The sequence below is a fragment of the Mytilus californianus genome, unplaced genomic scaffold (assembly GCF_021869535.1).
Source record: "Mytilus californianus isolate M0D057914Y unplaced genomic scaffold, xbMytCali1.0.p SCAF_51, whole genome shotgun sequence".
Lineage (NCBI taxonomy): Eukaryota > Metazoa > Mollusca > Bivalvia > Mytilida > Mytilidae > Mytilus > Mytilus californianus.
In genome coordinates this window covers 220,635-234,713 of record NW_026262703.1, presented here as the reverse complement: position 1 = coordinate 234,713, position 14,079 = coordinate 220,635, and the positions used below count along the sequence as shown (strand labels likewise).

Here is a 14,079-nt window from a genome sequence, read left to right as displayed (position 1 = left end):
ATAATATTTGTATTGTTTTTTACCTTCTTAATATCTCGATCATTTATACTGAAGAGAATATATTGGCCTGTTTGAAGTCAGGAGCCTTTAATTCTGTTGTTGTCGTGGGTAGCTGTATGTCATATATGTTTTTTTTCAATTATTGTTTATCATAAAGGGGCGACCATTAATAAAATTTTGATATTATGCACGAGGGAAAGGGGGGAAAATGGGGGGGGGGGGGGGGGGGGGGGATAGACAGGTTTTGAAAATGAAAAGTCTATCCTGATGTAAATAAAAAAAAAAGACGCACAAGAAAATGAAAGAATAGTGCCGCTAGATGCCAACAGGTGAAATGTACTGTTGTTTTTCCCCGCTTGACCCTCCTGATAAAGATAAAACCCGAAAAGTGCTTCGGACGCAATAAATTAATAAAGTTTTCCCATTTTGTCACAAGGAAGCAAAAGAAGTTAAGTAACCATATGCAGGCAAATTATTGAAGCTCACGTCTTAAATTGATAGGCATAAAAATAAGGAGAAAACGTATGATTACCAATAACAATCTACCGGAGACAAAATAACGTTGGTATAGGCAACTAGTATGAGGGTCAATTATTCTCTATTCTTTATATTCTAACACCTCATTATCTCTTTACTTTATTTTTTGGTATATTTTCTCTATTCTTTATATTTTTACCCGTTATTCTCTATTCTGTAAACCCCCATCCACAACCTCTAGTATCTAGGTCACCATATAGCCTTCACAAATGAGCAAAACTCATACCGAATAGGCCACGAATGGCAAAATGATTGAATGCTAATTCCCGATTTGAATTGTGAACTTACGGAAATTTGTTTTTCAATTAAACGATCCTAATTAGCAAAACAGATCGTCGTCCTGAATGTTCGTACAGTAATACTGGCAGATGCACCTTGGTCATCAATTCTAATCATCTTAGATTACAAACCTTTCAAAACTTAAAAGTAAAGATCATGCACCCTTATTGTTCAGATTGATAAAGTCTTTTCCATTCGTCGACATTATCTCCGATTTAAATACTATTGATCTGATAACCGCTGTGTATACTTTAAGGACCGGGCTAGTTTTCTTATCAGTTAAGTAGTAACACCCCTTGTTAATGTGATATGTTGTAATCAATCTATTTATTGTTACCATCTTTATATAATATTTCATTGTATAATTTAAATTTGTGATTCATTTAATATTTAAATATAATAATTTAATTTTTTTTATTATAGATACAAACAAGGAAATTTGAAAGTCTTTGATTCATTAATCACCTTAGTTCAATTCATAAGTCAGGCGGTCTATTTTGTCTACATTAATTTGTAAGAACACCGGTGTAATTACAGGGATGAAAACAATCTACGTTGGCATTATATAATATCGATGGCTTTGAAACAAGAAAGGAAAACATTGTACAATATAAAACGAGAAATAATTAGAACAAAATACAGACATTCTTGTTTAGCGAAATCAAAAACGAAAAACGAAAACACTTTAATTGTTTTTCATTTTGGTTTTTGAGAAATCAAAAACGAAAAATAAAAAACACTTTGAATTCATTTTCCGTTTTGGTTTTTGAGAAATCAAAAACGAAAAATGAAAACACTTTCGTTTTTCGTTTTTTGTTTTTGAAATCTCAAAACGAAAAACGAATGGACGCAAATATACACGGACCCTAGAGGTCCTTCTTTCGAGACAGCCGCTAATATGCGGCGGAATTAAACATGTTTTGTAAGACTTCAACCCTTTTAACATCCTCTAGCTAGTGTATAAGAAACAAACACACAGCAATACCCATAGGAAAATTCAATTAATCAAGAAATAAGCAAAATGACAATGATCAACCTAAATCAACTAAGGATTACTAGCAGGTACCGACATGCTTCAGAGGCGGGTCCAGCCATTTTTAAAAGGGGGTCCCAACCCAGGATAAAAGGGGGGGTTCCAACTATATGTCCCCATTCAAATGCATTCATCGTCAAAAAGAGGGGGTTCTAACCTTGGATTCGACACTGTGCTTTATTAAGAGTTATGCTACTGTATGTCTTCATTTTAACCGAAATCATTAACAATCCTAAGATGTTAGATTTTTTGGTATCTAGCATGGATGAATTGTATTTTATGTGATAAATCTAAAAACTCTTTCGTTAATGTTTGTCACCAAGGGTAGCAAGATAAAAAAGAAAGTGTTGATCCCTGTATTAAAAAAAATCGTTCTGTTCACATTGTTTCCAATATTTCTTTATTTTAATTAAAATTGTCTGATATCATTCCTTACTACCATTTTTAACAACTCCGGAATGATTTTATACATTGCGATTAAATTTTAGAACACAAATGCTGATGTTTAACAGTGCCACTGTATCTTAATTATGCAAGAAATGATGTACAGTCAATGGATATTTGTGTTGTTGGTCACTCTCAGGATGAGTTAATTTCTATATATAGAATTTGATAAATATAAGGAAAGCTCCAAACATATATTTTTTTTTAATTGTTTAATTTACGAGTGCCACAATTTCTTCCATTTTACAAATCATCTAAACCTATCTGAAACTAGCCATTTAAGTACCACATGAGTTATTTGTCATTAAAAGTAGCTTAATATGACAGTTAAGATACTTAAACGTTTGTAACTGAATAAGATTTTAATTATTTCTTTAGTTTAATTGCAATTAAGAACATTTATTGGCAGTACATACTTTTTTTACGAAGAGGTGGAGTTTTTTTTGGTGTTAAGTTTAGTTCGTACTGTGTCAATAAATCTTCTCTTTATTGAAAAGAATTTACCGTCATGGGATATTTGTACATTTCAAAGTGGGTTGGTTTTGATGAAATGAGATACACAACAGAAATGTTTACTGTTGATTATGAGGGCAAAGATTTCCTGATTCTTTACTTACTTTGTACTTTATCGAGACATTGTATACTTTATACTGAATGTACTATCAATATAAAAAAAAGTTTTGTTGGCGTCTTTGTCAAATTGATTATCAACATCTAAAACGTTTTTCTCGGGTTCTTCATTAAATATATTCGTCTGTTTGTTTGAAATATGTAGTCATTTGTGTGTATGCGTGTGATGTATGTTTACACAGTTTTGGTCACACTAACCTATTATGACTGTTTTGGTTGTTCACCCAAGTTCATCAATGTAACAGATATATAAACAACTGTCCTACTCGTAGGAGGTTTAGTTAGCTAGCAAATCAAGTGTAAGCCACCACGTTCTTCGGAAAATGTCTGTACCAAGTCAGGAATATGACAGTTTTTCTCCATTCATTCCTCCGATTGATAAAGGCTCGCGTTTCAGTTTCACTTGATTTTGAATTTACCTTTGAGTTCGGTATTTTTTCCTTTTTTACTGGCAGTGGTAGGTTGTTTTCATGAAAGGTAATAATGTCTTTTTTGTTGGAAATGTTTGGAGAATCTAATATTATTTCTACCTCAGAACGGGTTGTTCAGTTTTATAGAATAAAAAAAAAAAACTAGAATACATATCCTCTGTTTGCAATGACCCGTTGAAGTGTCATTATAAAATTCATAGTTTTTTAATTGTTTTCCCCTACCAAATGTGTATGCTGATTAGTAAAACGTAGAGGTTATATACTTACATCATTTCTAAGAATGTTAGCCAGCTATTTGGTCGATTGGTCAACATTGCTGTTGCCCAAATCTTACCACCTTGAGGTTTCCTTCGAAAAGATTCTTCTACCTAAAGTTTTTTTATGAAAACAATTATAATATACACAACACTCTTTATATATAAAACAAAAATCAGAATGTTCGCAGAGATATATCTAGTATACATGCTAATGATGATCTGACATATAATGTACTTATTTATATGATTTTAAGATCAACTCAATTTTCGAACTTTTTTTGATCCAGGGGTATTGTAGTCATACAAAAAACAAAAAAGACATTTGGTCATACAATCAATTAAAAAAATCATTAAAAAATCAAACTAAGTTGGAGTCTTTGAAGCCTTTTGTTATGTCACACTCCGGAAATTACGGATCTGTCCGTCATTATGTCGAATTTTATTTTTGATGTCTGCCACACGGCAAAGCTAAACAAACTTTTCTTTGGTATTCAACCCTCCACAGGGTGAGTTTTTGTTATACTGTAGTTTTTAACCTTCATTTGTATGTCTGATATACGTATTTAAAGTCTAAGGTCAGTCCATTTGAATTTAATTGTGATTTCAAACGATTCTCAGGAGTCATATCTCATGTCACACTTATTTTGTATTTTACATGTTAAATTAAGCATTCCGATGTTTATATGATGGTTATTTTTATTCCTGCATTTATTATACACCAGTCCTAGTCAATTTAAGCTTCTTAATTCTCGATTTTTGATATTACTCCGTCAGTTTGTCAAAATATTTTTTGTATGGAACGCCATTAGAGCCATATATTTAGGCGTACGTTTTTTCTTAAAACAGTATGTGTATAGAACGCTTTTCGTGTTATAATTTTGTTATCTAAGATGTAATTCTATGGCACTTTTTGATCATTTTTTTGTTGTTTCATAAGATGGACATATTTTTCAATGTATGGAGAACATTGTTGATATTAATTGTACCATTATTTTGTGAACATTGTCGATTGTGAACATTGTGCTTATTAGATTTCATTTTTGTATATTTTCAGTTTTTTACCCTCTCTGGAGGTCTGCAATAATAGATAGTAACTCAGGTTTCAGCGTATCTTTGACATTACAGTAAAAAACCTTGGTATCGGGAAGAATAAACATGGATTCAGAAAGAACTTTGCGTGAGGCAAGGAGACTTACTCCAGAAGGACAATTGGTGTTTGAGGAGAGTGTAAGACAGTTTACTTCAAAACTACGAATTCAACACAGATATATAGACATGATTATGGGAGATATACATGAGCACACCCAGATGACTAAAACATTAGCTTGTACTTACAAGCAAGAACTAATGAAACATTTAAAGGAATATGAAGAAATTTCTCGCAAATATGACGACTATTTGGTTTCTCAACGGTGTGACGAAAGTTCTCGTGAGAGAGCTTCACATAGTATGATTGCTAGTTCAATACAACAGAAAGCCTCTATAGTAATAGATAATCTGGAAACAATGTTGCAAGCCTTTGATATGGAAGAACTACATAAAGTTAAAACTGAACAATTATCAGAAATCATTCAACCACCGGACGCCTTTAGAGAACCGTCAGATATTGGTGTCGATAGAAAATCTAGATGTTCAAGAGGAAGTTCTCATCTTTCTCGGCAAAGAGCCAAAGTTGAAGCCGCAAAAACCAGAGCAAAATTTGCACAAGAAGAAGTTGAACTTATGCGTAAACAAACAGCCATACAAGCAGACATGAAACTTTTAAGTGTGAAACGTGATATAGAGGAAGCTGAATGTGAACTCAGAGTCTTGAATGAGAATTTTGATGACGATTGTGCTATTTCAGAACCAAATAAAGAAGACATCCAAAGACGTACTGCAGAATTCATACTAAAACAAACTGATCAAAATGACAATACGCCTTTAACTCAAAACTTAAATGTTGATGCACCTACGTTTATACCAGCAGTAGTAAGTCAAATCCCTACTGCCACGTTTACTCAGACAGACGCATGTAGGGAGTTTACTCAATTCATTGTTAAAAAAGACTTGTTATTATCAAGGCTCTGTAAATATGATGACACGCCTGGATATTTCTTAGCTTGGAAAGCTAGTTTTACAAATGTAATGCGTGAATTAACCGTTACTCCGTCTGAAGAAATAGACTTATTGGTTAAATGGTTGGGACCCGAAAGTTGCAAACAAGCATTGAGCATTCGAGCAGCTAATGCAGAAAACCCATTTCAAGGTGTAGCCAGGATTTGGGCTAGACTTCAAGACAGATTTGGAAGTCCAGAAATTGTAGAAAGTGCTTTGCGTAAGAAACTCAATAACTTTGCCAAAATAAGTAATAAAGACAACAAACGTTTATTTGAGCTTTTTGATATAGTTTCAGAAATAGAAGCAGTTAAAGAGAATGACATGTATAGAAGTATTTTTAGTGTTTATGACTCATCGGCTGGCGTAAATATTATTATAGCAAAACTTCCATATAATATCCAAGAAAAGTGGACATCAGAGGCCACCAGATATAAGATTCAAAACCACTTGGTATATCCACCATTCACAGTATTCACCAAGTTTTTGCAAAGGATGGCAAAAATGAAAAATGACCCCAGTTTTTTCTTCGAGGATTGTCGAGAAGTCAAAGTACAGAATACTACTAATGCAACCAACAATCGTTATGGAAACACAAGAAATCAGTTATCTTGTGCACGTACTGAAACATCAGTGTTGAAACCGTTAGCAGATAAAGTAAAAAGTTCAGACTTGGTATGTCCTGTGCATGGAACAAGTCACTTATTGAATGATTGTAGAGGTTTTCGCATGAAACCGATTTCAGAACGAAGGGAGTTCTTAAAAAAGAATGGAATTTGTTTTCGCTGTTGTGGGCCTAAGCGCCATCTAAGAAGAGACTGCAAAGAGTTCTTGAAATGTTCAGTCTGTCAGAGTCGGGAACACCCTTCTGGTTTACATACCGATATAGAAAGTATTAAAAAGAACAACCCCCAGAATCTCACGAGGGGGAGAATGAATCAAGAGAAGTTAAGACAGCATGTACACAAATATGTGGTCAAGTAACTGGCACAAGTAAGTCATGTTCAAACTAATGCTAGTAAAAGTGTATCCAAAAGGAAAACCCGAACAATCACGAATGATGTATTCTTTAATAGATGACCAAAGTAACAGGTCATTGGCCACTTCCAACTTCTTTTATTTGTTTTGTGATAATGGACCTGAAACTGAATATGTTTTGTCGTCTTGTGCAGGAAAATTCACAACATCTGGACGTTTAGCTAAGGACTACGTGGTAGAAGCTTTAGATGGGTCTTGTGTGTTTGATTTACCAACTATCATCGAATGTAATGATATTCCGAACAATAGACAGGAAATAGCGTCGCCTAATGTGGCTATTCAGTATCCTCATCTTGTAGACATTGCTCCTTACATTCCTGAAATCGATGAGCATGCACAGATTGATCTTTTGATAGGAAGAGATTTGATATCAGTACACCATGTACTCGATCAGCGTCTTGGCAAAGGTAACCTCCCATATGCACAGAAGCTGCCTTTAGGGTGGGCAATAATTGGTGAAGTGTGTCTCGGGAAAACTCATCCGCCTGGCATTCTAGATTGCGTAAATGTGAACAAGACTACCATTTTGAGTAATGGCCGTGCTACTTTTCTTAAACCTTGTCAAAATGAATTACTAATAGATACGAACGTTTTCCGTACAACTGACAAAGATGAAAAAATTGGATCATCAATTGAAGACGATACATTCCTGAGGATCATGAATTCAGGTTTTGTTAAAGATTCAGATGGTTGTTGGGTTGCTCCATTGCCCTTCCGTGAGCATCGGCCAATATTAGAAAACAACAAACAATTAGCTTTAAAGAGAGCAAAATCTTTCGATTACAGCTTGAAAATTAATTCTACAAAACGAGAACATGTCATACAATTCATGCAGAAAATCATCGAAAATGGTCATGCTGAAATAGCGCCACCATTGGCTATATCGTCTGAATGTTGGTACTTACCTATGTTTGGGATATATCACCCCAGAAAACCTGACAGTATCAGAGTTGTATTCGATGCATCCGCAGTGTGTAATGGTCATTCATTAAATAACATTCTGTTAAAGGGACCAGACCTCACGAACAGCCTGTTAGGGATTTTGCTTCGTTTTCGAAAAGAGGCTATAGCGGTAACTGCTGACGTCGAACAGATGTTCTATAATTTCAAAGTCAGTGAAGAGCATCGTAATTACCTTCGTTTTATTTGGCATACTGAAAATGACATTGAAAAACCATTGATTGATTACCGTATGACTGTTCACGTATTTGGCAACAGCCCCTCGCCGTCAGTGGCAACTTATGGACTTAGGAAATCTGCTGAAACTGCTGATCAAGATGTGAAGGAGTTTGTAGATCGCAACTTTTACGTGGACGATGGTCTATTGTCGTGTCAAAATGTTGAGACAGCTGTTGATTTAGTTAAGAGAACACAAAATGCATTGTTAAGTGGTGGTAATCTTAGGTTACATAAAATAGCCTCAAATAGCAAATATTTGTTAAGCCAGTTTCCCGTTGATGATCTGGCTAAAAATCTCAAAGATCTGAAATTTGAAAATGGCTGTTTACCTTTGCAAAGAAGCCTAGGTATGGCTTGGGATATTAATACTGACTGTTTTACCTTTCAAGTAGCACATGACATCAAGCCATTTAGCAAGCGTGGCGTATTATCAACGATCAATTCTCTTTTTGATCCGATTGGCTTTACAGCCCCTGTTTCAGTTCCTGGTAAACTTCTCTTACGTGATATGATGACTTCACTAGGACACACTGAATGGGATGACCCATTACCTGATACTTACCTACATCCATGGAAACAGTGGATTAATACGTTACCTGATCTTGAGCAATGCTGTATTCCGCGTATGTATAGTGACATCTCCTATGCAGAAGCTTCGAACAAAGAAGTTCATATCTTTTGTGATGCTTCAAAAGAGGCAATAGGTGCGGTGGCTTATTTGAGATTAATTGACTCACACCATGTAACGGTTAGTTTTTTATTGGGAAAGGCGAAGGTTGCGCCTTCACATGGGAATACTATTCCTCGATTAGAACTGTGCGCCTCTGTTCTTGCGGCAGAATTATCTGATCTTGTCAAAGAGCATTTAGGTATAGATCAAAGTGAAATGTACTTTTACTCAGACAGCAAAATAGTGTTAGGTTACTTGACAAATGAATCAAAGAGGTTTCATGTATACGTTGGAAACCGAGTACGACGAATTCGAGTCTCTTGTGATCCAAAAAGATGGAGACATGTTTCAACCGAAAATAATCCGGCAGATATCGCAACACGAGGAATTAACCCTGCAGAGTTATCGAATAGTATATGGATGAAGGGACCAGCATTTCTTTATAACGTGTCCCTTGGAAATTTAGATAATGGTCCACATCAGTTGGTTGATGCTGATAGTGACAAGGAGATTCGCCCAGATGTGCAAGTAGCTAAAACACAAACTGTAGATCGAAATAATGTACATAAATTAGGAACACATAGATTCTCAACATTTTCAGAATGGAGAACTTTAGTCAGAGCAATTTCCTTATTGAAACAACTTGTTAGAAATCTGGCACACCATAACGATAAACTTGAACATTTAGATGCATACAAACAACCAGATGCTTTGAAACGAGCCCAACAATTCATAATTCGTGAGGTTCAAATGGAAAATTATAGAAACGAAATAGACAATATCAGACAGGGAACATCGTTACATAACAACAGTTCTCTCTCGCAACTATCGCCCATACTTGATGTTGATGATACCTTAAGAGTTGGTGGTCGCTTGCGAAATTACAAAGATTGTGCAGATCTTTCAAAACATCCTATTATCTTACCAAAACACCACCATATATCATTACTTATTGTTCGACATTTCCATGAAAAAGTGGCTCATCAAGGCAGAAGCCTCACAGATGGTGCTATCCGTACAGCTGGTTTTTGGATTTTAGGCAGTCGTCGTTTAGTTTCTTCAGTGCTTCATAAATGTGTGATATGTCGTAAGCTTCGTGGTTGTTTCGGTTGGCAGCAAATGGCAGATTTGCCTGAGGACAGATTAAAACCATCACCGCCATTTACATTCGTCGGTGTTGACACTTTTGGCCCATGGCCCATAGCTTATAGACGCACTCGTGGTATACCAGCTAATCAGAAAAGATGGGCACTTATGTTCACATGCCTCGTCAGCAGAGCAATTCATATAGAGGTCATAGAGGAGCTCAGCAGTGCTTCATTTATAAATGCGTTGCGTCGTTTCATTGCCTTAAGGAGTGAAGTTAAGCAGTTCCGTTCTGATAGGGGAACAAACTTTGTTGGCAGTTCAAAAGAGCTAAATATGATCACTGACTTTGTTGAAAAAGACTCTGTGAGAAGTTTTCTCTCAAACAACGACGTCTTGTGGCTATTTAATCCTCCACACGCCTCCCACATGGGAGGAGTGTGGGAAAGGATGATTGGTGTTTCACGAAAGATTTTAGATTCTATGTTACTACGAGAAGGTTCAAAAACTCTTACTCATGAAGTACTTACTACCTTGTTATCGGAGGTAACAGCAATTGTAAATGCGAGACCCTTGGTTCCGGTGTCAGCTGACCCAGAATCACCATGTGTACTTTGTCCAGCAATGCTTCTCACACATAAAATAAATCAGGACAATGTATCGTTTCCAACATTCGGAAATAAAGACATGTTGAAATCTCTATGGAAGCACACTCAGGTTCTAGCAGAAGAGTTTTGGAACCGCTGGCGTAACGAATATTTAAACCGTCTACAAACTCGACAAAAATGGACCAGTGAATACAGTAATATGAAGGAAGGCGATTTAGTACTCTTAAGAGACCGTGAATGTGCTCGCAACTATTGGCCAGTCGCAATTGTTGAAAAGACATTCCCTAGTTTTGATCAGAAAGTCAGAAAGGTTCAAATTCGTGTTGTGCGTGATGGGAAAGCAGTTAGTTATGTTAGACCAATCAACGAACTAGTAATGTTGGTAGAGCATGTGGAACTAAAACAAAGTGAAACAGATTAATGATTATAATTTTAACTCGTTGAATCTTCGGATAGTCAGAACATTTTATAACATTTTGCATTGATAATTTGTTTATGTTATTTTCAAATTTGTTTATGAATTGGTGATTTCAGTTTTGAAATCAGAGGGGGAGTGTTATGTCACACTCCGGAAATTACGGATCTGTCCGTCATTATGTCGAATTTTATTTTTGATGTCTGCCACACGGCAAAGCTAAACAAACTTTTCTTTGGTATTCAACCCTCCACAGGGTGAGTTTTTGTTATACTGTAGTTTATAACCTTCATTTGTATGTCTGATATACGTATTTAAAGTCTAAGGTCAGTCCTTTTGAATTTAATTGTGATTTCAAACGATTCTCAGGAGTCATATCTCATGTCACACTTATTTTGTATTTTACATGTTAAATTAAGCATTCCGATGTTTATATGATGGTTATTTTTATTCCTGCATTTATTATACACCAGTCCTAGTCAATTTAAGCTTCTTAATTCTCGATTTTTGATATTACTCCGTCAGTTTGTCAAAATATTTTTTGTATGGAACGCCATTAGAGCCATATATTTAGGCGTACGTTTTTTCTTAAAACAGTATGTGTATAGAACGCTTTTCGTGTTATAATTTTGTTATCTAAGATGTAATTCTATGGCACTTTTTGATCATTTTTTGGTTGTTTCATAAGATGGACATATTTTTCAATGTATGGAGAACATTGTTGATATTAATTGTACCATTATTTTGTGAACATTGTCGATTGTGAACATTGTGCTTATTAGATTTCATTTTTGTATATTTTCAGTTTTTTACCCTCTCTGGAGGTCTGCAATAAAAGATAGTAACTCAGGTTTCAGCGTATCTTTGACATTACACCTTTAGCCTTTATCGTCGATGATGAAATTATGCGAATGAGGTGATTGTCATATAACACATGTTTTTGAATGATATTCAGCTAACCAAATAATGAAGTTTATGTTATATGTGAACTTTGCAGAAAACAAGGGTTCGATTCGATTATCTATAATAAAGTTAAATGTTAATGCTTGATCGTTCTAAACAGCCTTAATACATATATTCACTTTTAAAACGGGAATGCCTTATCGTTGATAGTTTCCAGTACTGATTTATTGATGTACTTCAACATGTATCTGTATATCAAAGATATTTGTACTATTTCAAGATGAACACGTGGTATGAATTGATTTCATTTTCAAATTAAAGAAGTAAGATCTGCTATATCGTATAACCTGAGATTTGCAATCACCAATAGTTTTGGTGTTTGATATTATAGCATCCAGACTGCTGTTTTTTAATAATTTTTATCACCTGAAACGCAGCAGTGCAATACAAATGAAAAACAGTTTAAAAAAACCCGTTGAGAGACTTTTTGAAATCTAATACATATTATATATAGATATATAGATTACATTCCCCATTTCCATTCTCAATTTTATTGTCATTGTTTGCAGATTGTAATGTCTTAATAATTTACCATGACTGTATGCTCATGGACAAAACCACATCGAATCAGTTGAATTATCCCAGCTTTGTCTTTTACAAAAAGTTATACAACGGTCGATAATACACAATTTGTACTTAGCAATATTAAATTATAAATATAGTATTGCCTTTTTTAATAGCGCATATATATATAATAATAAGATCCATTTTGTTACATCTGATGATCAGTTTATTTGGCAATCGCCAATGGCAGTCAGCAGGGTTTATAAGAACATCAGTTGTTCGACCTGCTAGTCAAATGCGTTTTGTCAAAATGTACTTTTTCACTTTTTTGGTCTTTTGGAAAATGTTGTTTGTGCTGTATTTAGACCCCTCTACCATGACATTTGTTTTGCATGCACACGTATAAAAATTGCGGTTTTTATCCAACGCAATCATAGGTTTGAACGTTGTTTTCAATTTAGACTTGGTTTATATATATATATATGTTGTTTGTGCTGTATTAAGACCCCTCTACCAAGAAATTTGTTTTGCATGCACACGTATAAAAATTGCGGTTTTTATCCAACGCAATCATGGGTTTGAACGTTGTTTTCAATTCAGACTTGTTTATATATATATATATATATATATATATATTGTTCTATTTCTGAGTGGTTTTAACCCTTTCAATCAAGTTATTTTATACTGAATTTCAACCTAAAAATATAGTTTTTATAGAAAGTGCAAACATATCATCCACTTTATCAGTTTACACTTAACATAACTTGAAAAGGAAGTGTTTTATTTGTTTGCTTCTGTTAGTTTATGTTTATATATTGACAAAGCTTATGTTTGTCCTAGTAAGGCAATGGGAGGATTTCCAATTTATGGTGACAATATATATGTTTTCCGAATTTACCCTGTCAGATAAGCACTTTAATATCGCAAAGTGTATTTACTTTCATCGAATTCTATGGAAAAGGAAATTGAGGTATATGTCGATAAAACAGCAACCTTCAAAAATAGAAAAAATCTTTATCTGAAAGTTTTCTCTTACTTTTTCTATAATATTTTTAGAAATTTAAAGAGCACAAATGAAACATTAACAAAATTCAAATATCGCTACTGATCGGATTGTTTGACAGGGAAGTTGTGTCAAATTGCTGATTCTGATACAACGCTAATCTTTCCAATTGTCATGTACCAATTTGTCAGCAGTAACAAGCCGTCTGCTTCATCATATTGGGTACACATATCTAAGTAAATACGTTACGCTCGTGCATATTCACAATATACTGACTTCATTTTCGGGAATGTGCACTTTAATAATAAACTAATCCAACAGAGTTATGGTGCATTTTCAATGAATCATTGCTTTTGAGTGTTTGTTGCGTTGAACAACGTCAAGCTTTTTATTTCTTGAAGACTATTGACGATGGGATCAACAAGTTTTTAAGCTCCCTTATCTCTCCCTTTCAAAATTTCACTGGTGGCCGCACTCATGTTACTACCCTCAAAAGTGTTTCGCAGTAGAAGAGGTGAATACTGGACCTAGCAAATGGCTTACAATGTGAAAAGACATTTTTGCCGTATAATAGTAAAAAAACAAATGATGTGGGGTACCTAAATGTAACCGGTAGACTGGCTACTTAATTGAAGTTGATAACGAGATGCAACCCACGACCGGTTGCAGATGTTGTCGATGCCAACGATAGACAATGACCCAGACCTAGTCACTTGCCTGAGAATACTCGCTTTAACTCCATTGATAGAATTAGACACAAGTCCTATGCAGTAGTTAACAATTAAATGTTTTCAGGATGGAATACATGTAGTTTTACAACTTAGGTGGATGCTGTTAGTTCGAATTTTTGACTCTCACTGAAGTAAAAACTTCAGAAAACATATTTAATTAAGAATTTTGCAAGG

The 14,079-nt window shown here is 34.7% G+C and overlaps 1 protein-coding gene across 3 annotated transcripts; it reads left to right on the top strand.

Annotated features, from left to right (window-relative positions):
- The first annotated feature begins 4,005 nt into the window (after positions 1 to 4,005).
- Positions 4,006 to 11,554, top strand: LOC127703802 (uncharacterized). 3 transcript variants are annotated; one of them, XR_007983049.1, is made up of 2 exons: positions 4,006 to 4,117; positions 11,510 to 11,554. XR_007983049.1 is itself a non-coding variant. In XM_052207879.1 (2 exons), the coding sequence occupies exon 1, from the start codon at positions 6,709 to 6,711 to the stop codon at positions 10,708 to 10,710; it is 4,002 nt and encodes a 1,333-aa protein (XP_052063839.1). In that variant the 5' UTR covers positions 5,877 to 6,708; the 3' UTR covers positions 10,711 to 10,961; positions 11,510 to 11,554. The 3 variants fall into 3 exon arrangements, 1 of the variants encoding a protein (XP_052063839.1); XR_007983050.1 differs by lacking the exon at positions 11,510 to 11,554 and adding an exon at positions 4,666 to 4,689; XM_052207879.1 differs by lacking the exon at positions 4,006 to 4,117 and adding an exon at positions 5,877 to 10,961.
- Positions 11,555 to 14,079: the final 2,525 nt, after the last annotated feature.

Bases quoted from the DNA above. Each gene is read 5' to 3' on its own strand.
- LOC127703802 (XM_052207879.1), top strand. From the start codon at position 6,709: ATGTTCAAACTAATGCTAGTAAAAGTGTATCCAAAAGGAAAACCCGAA.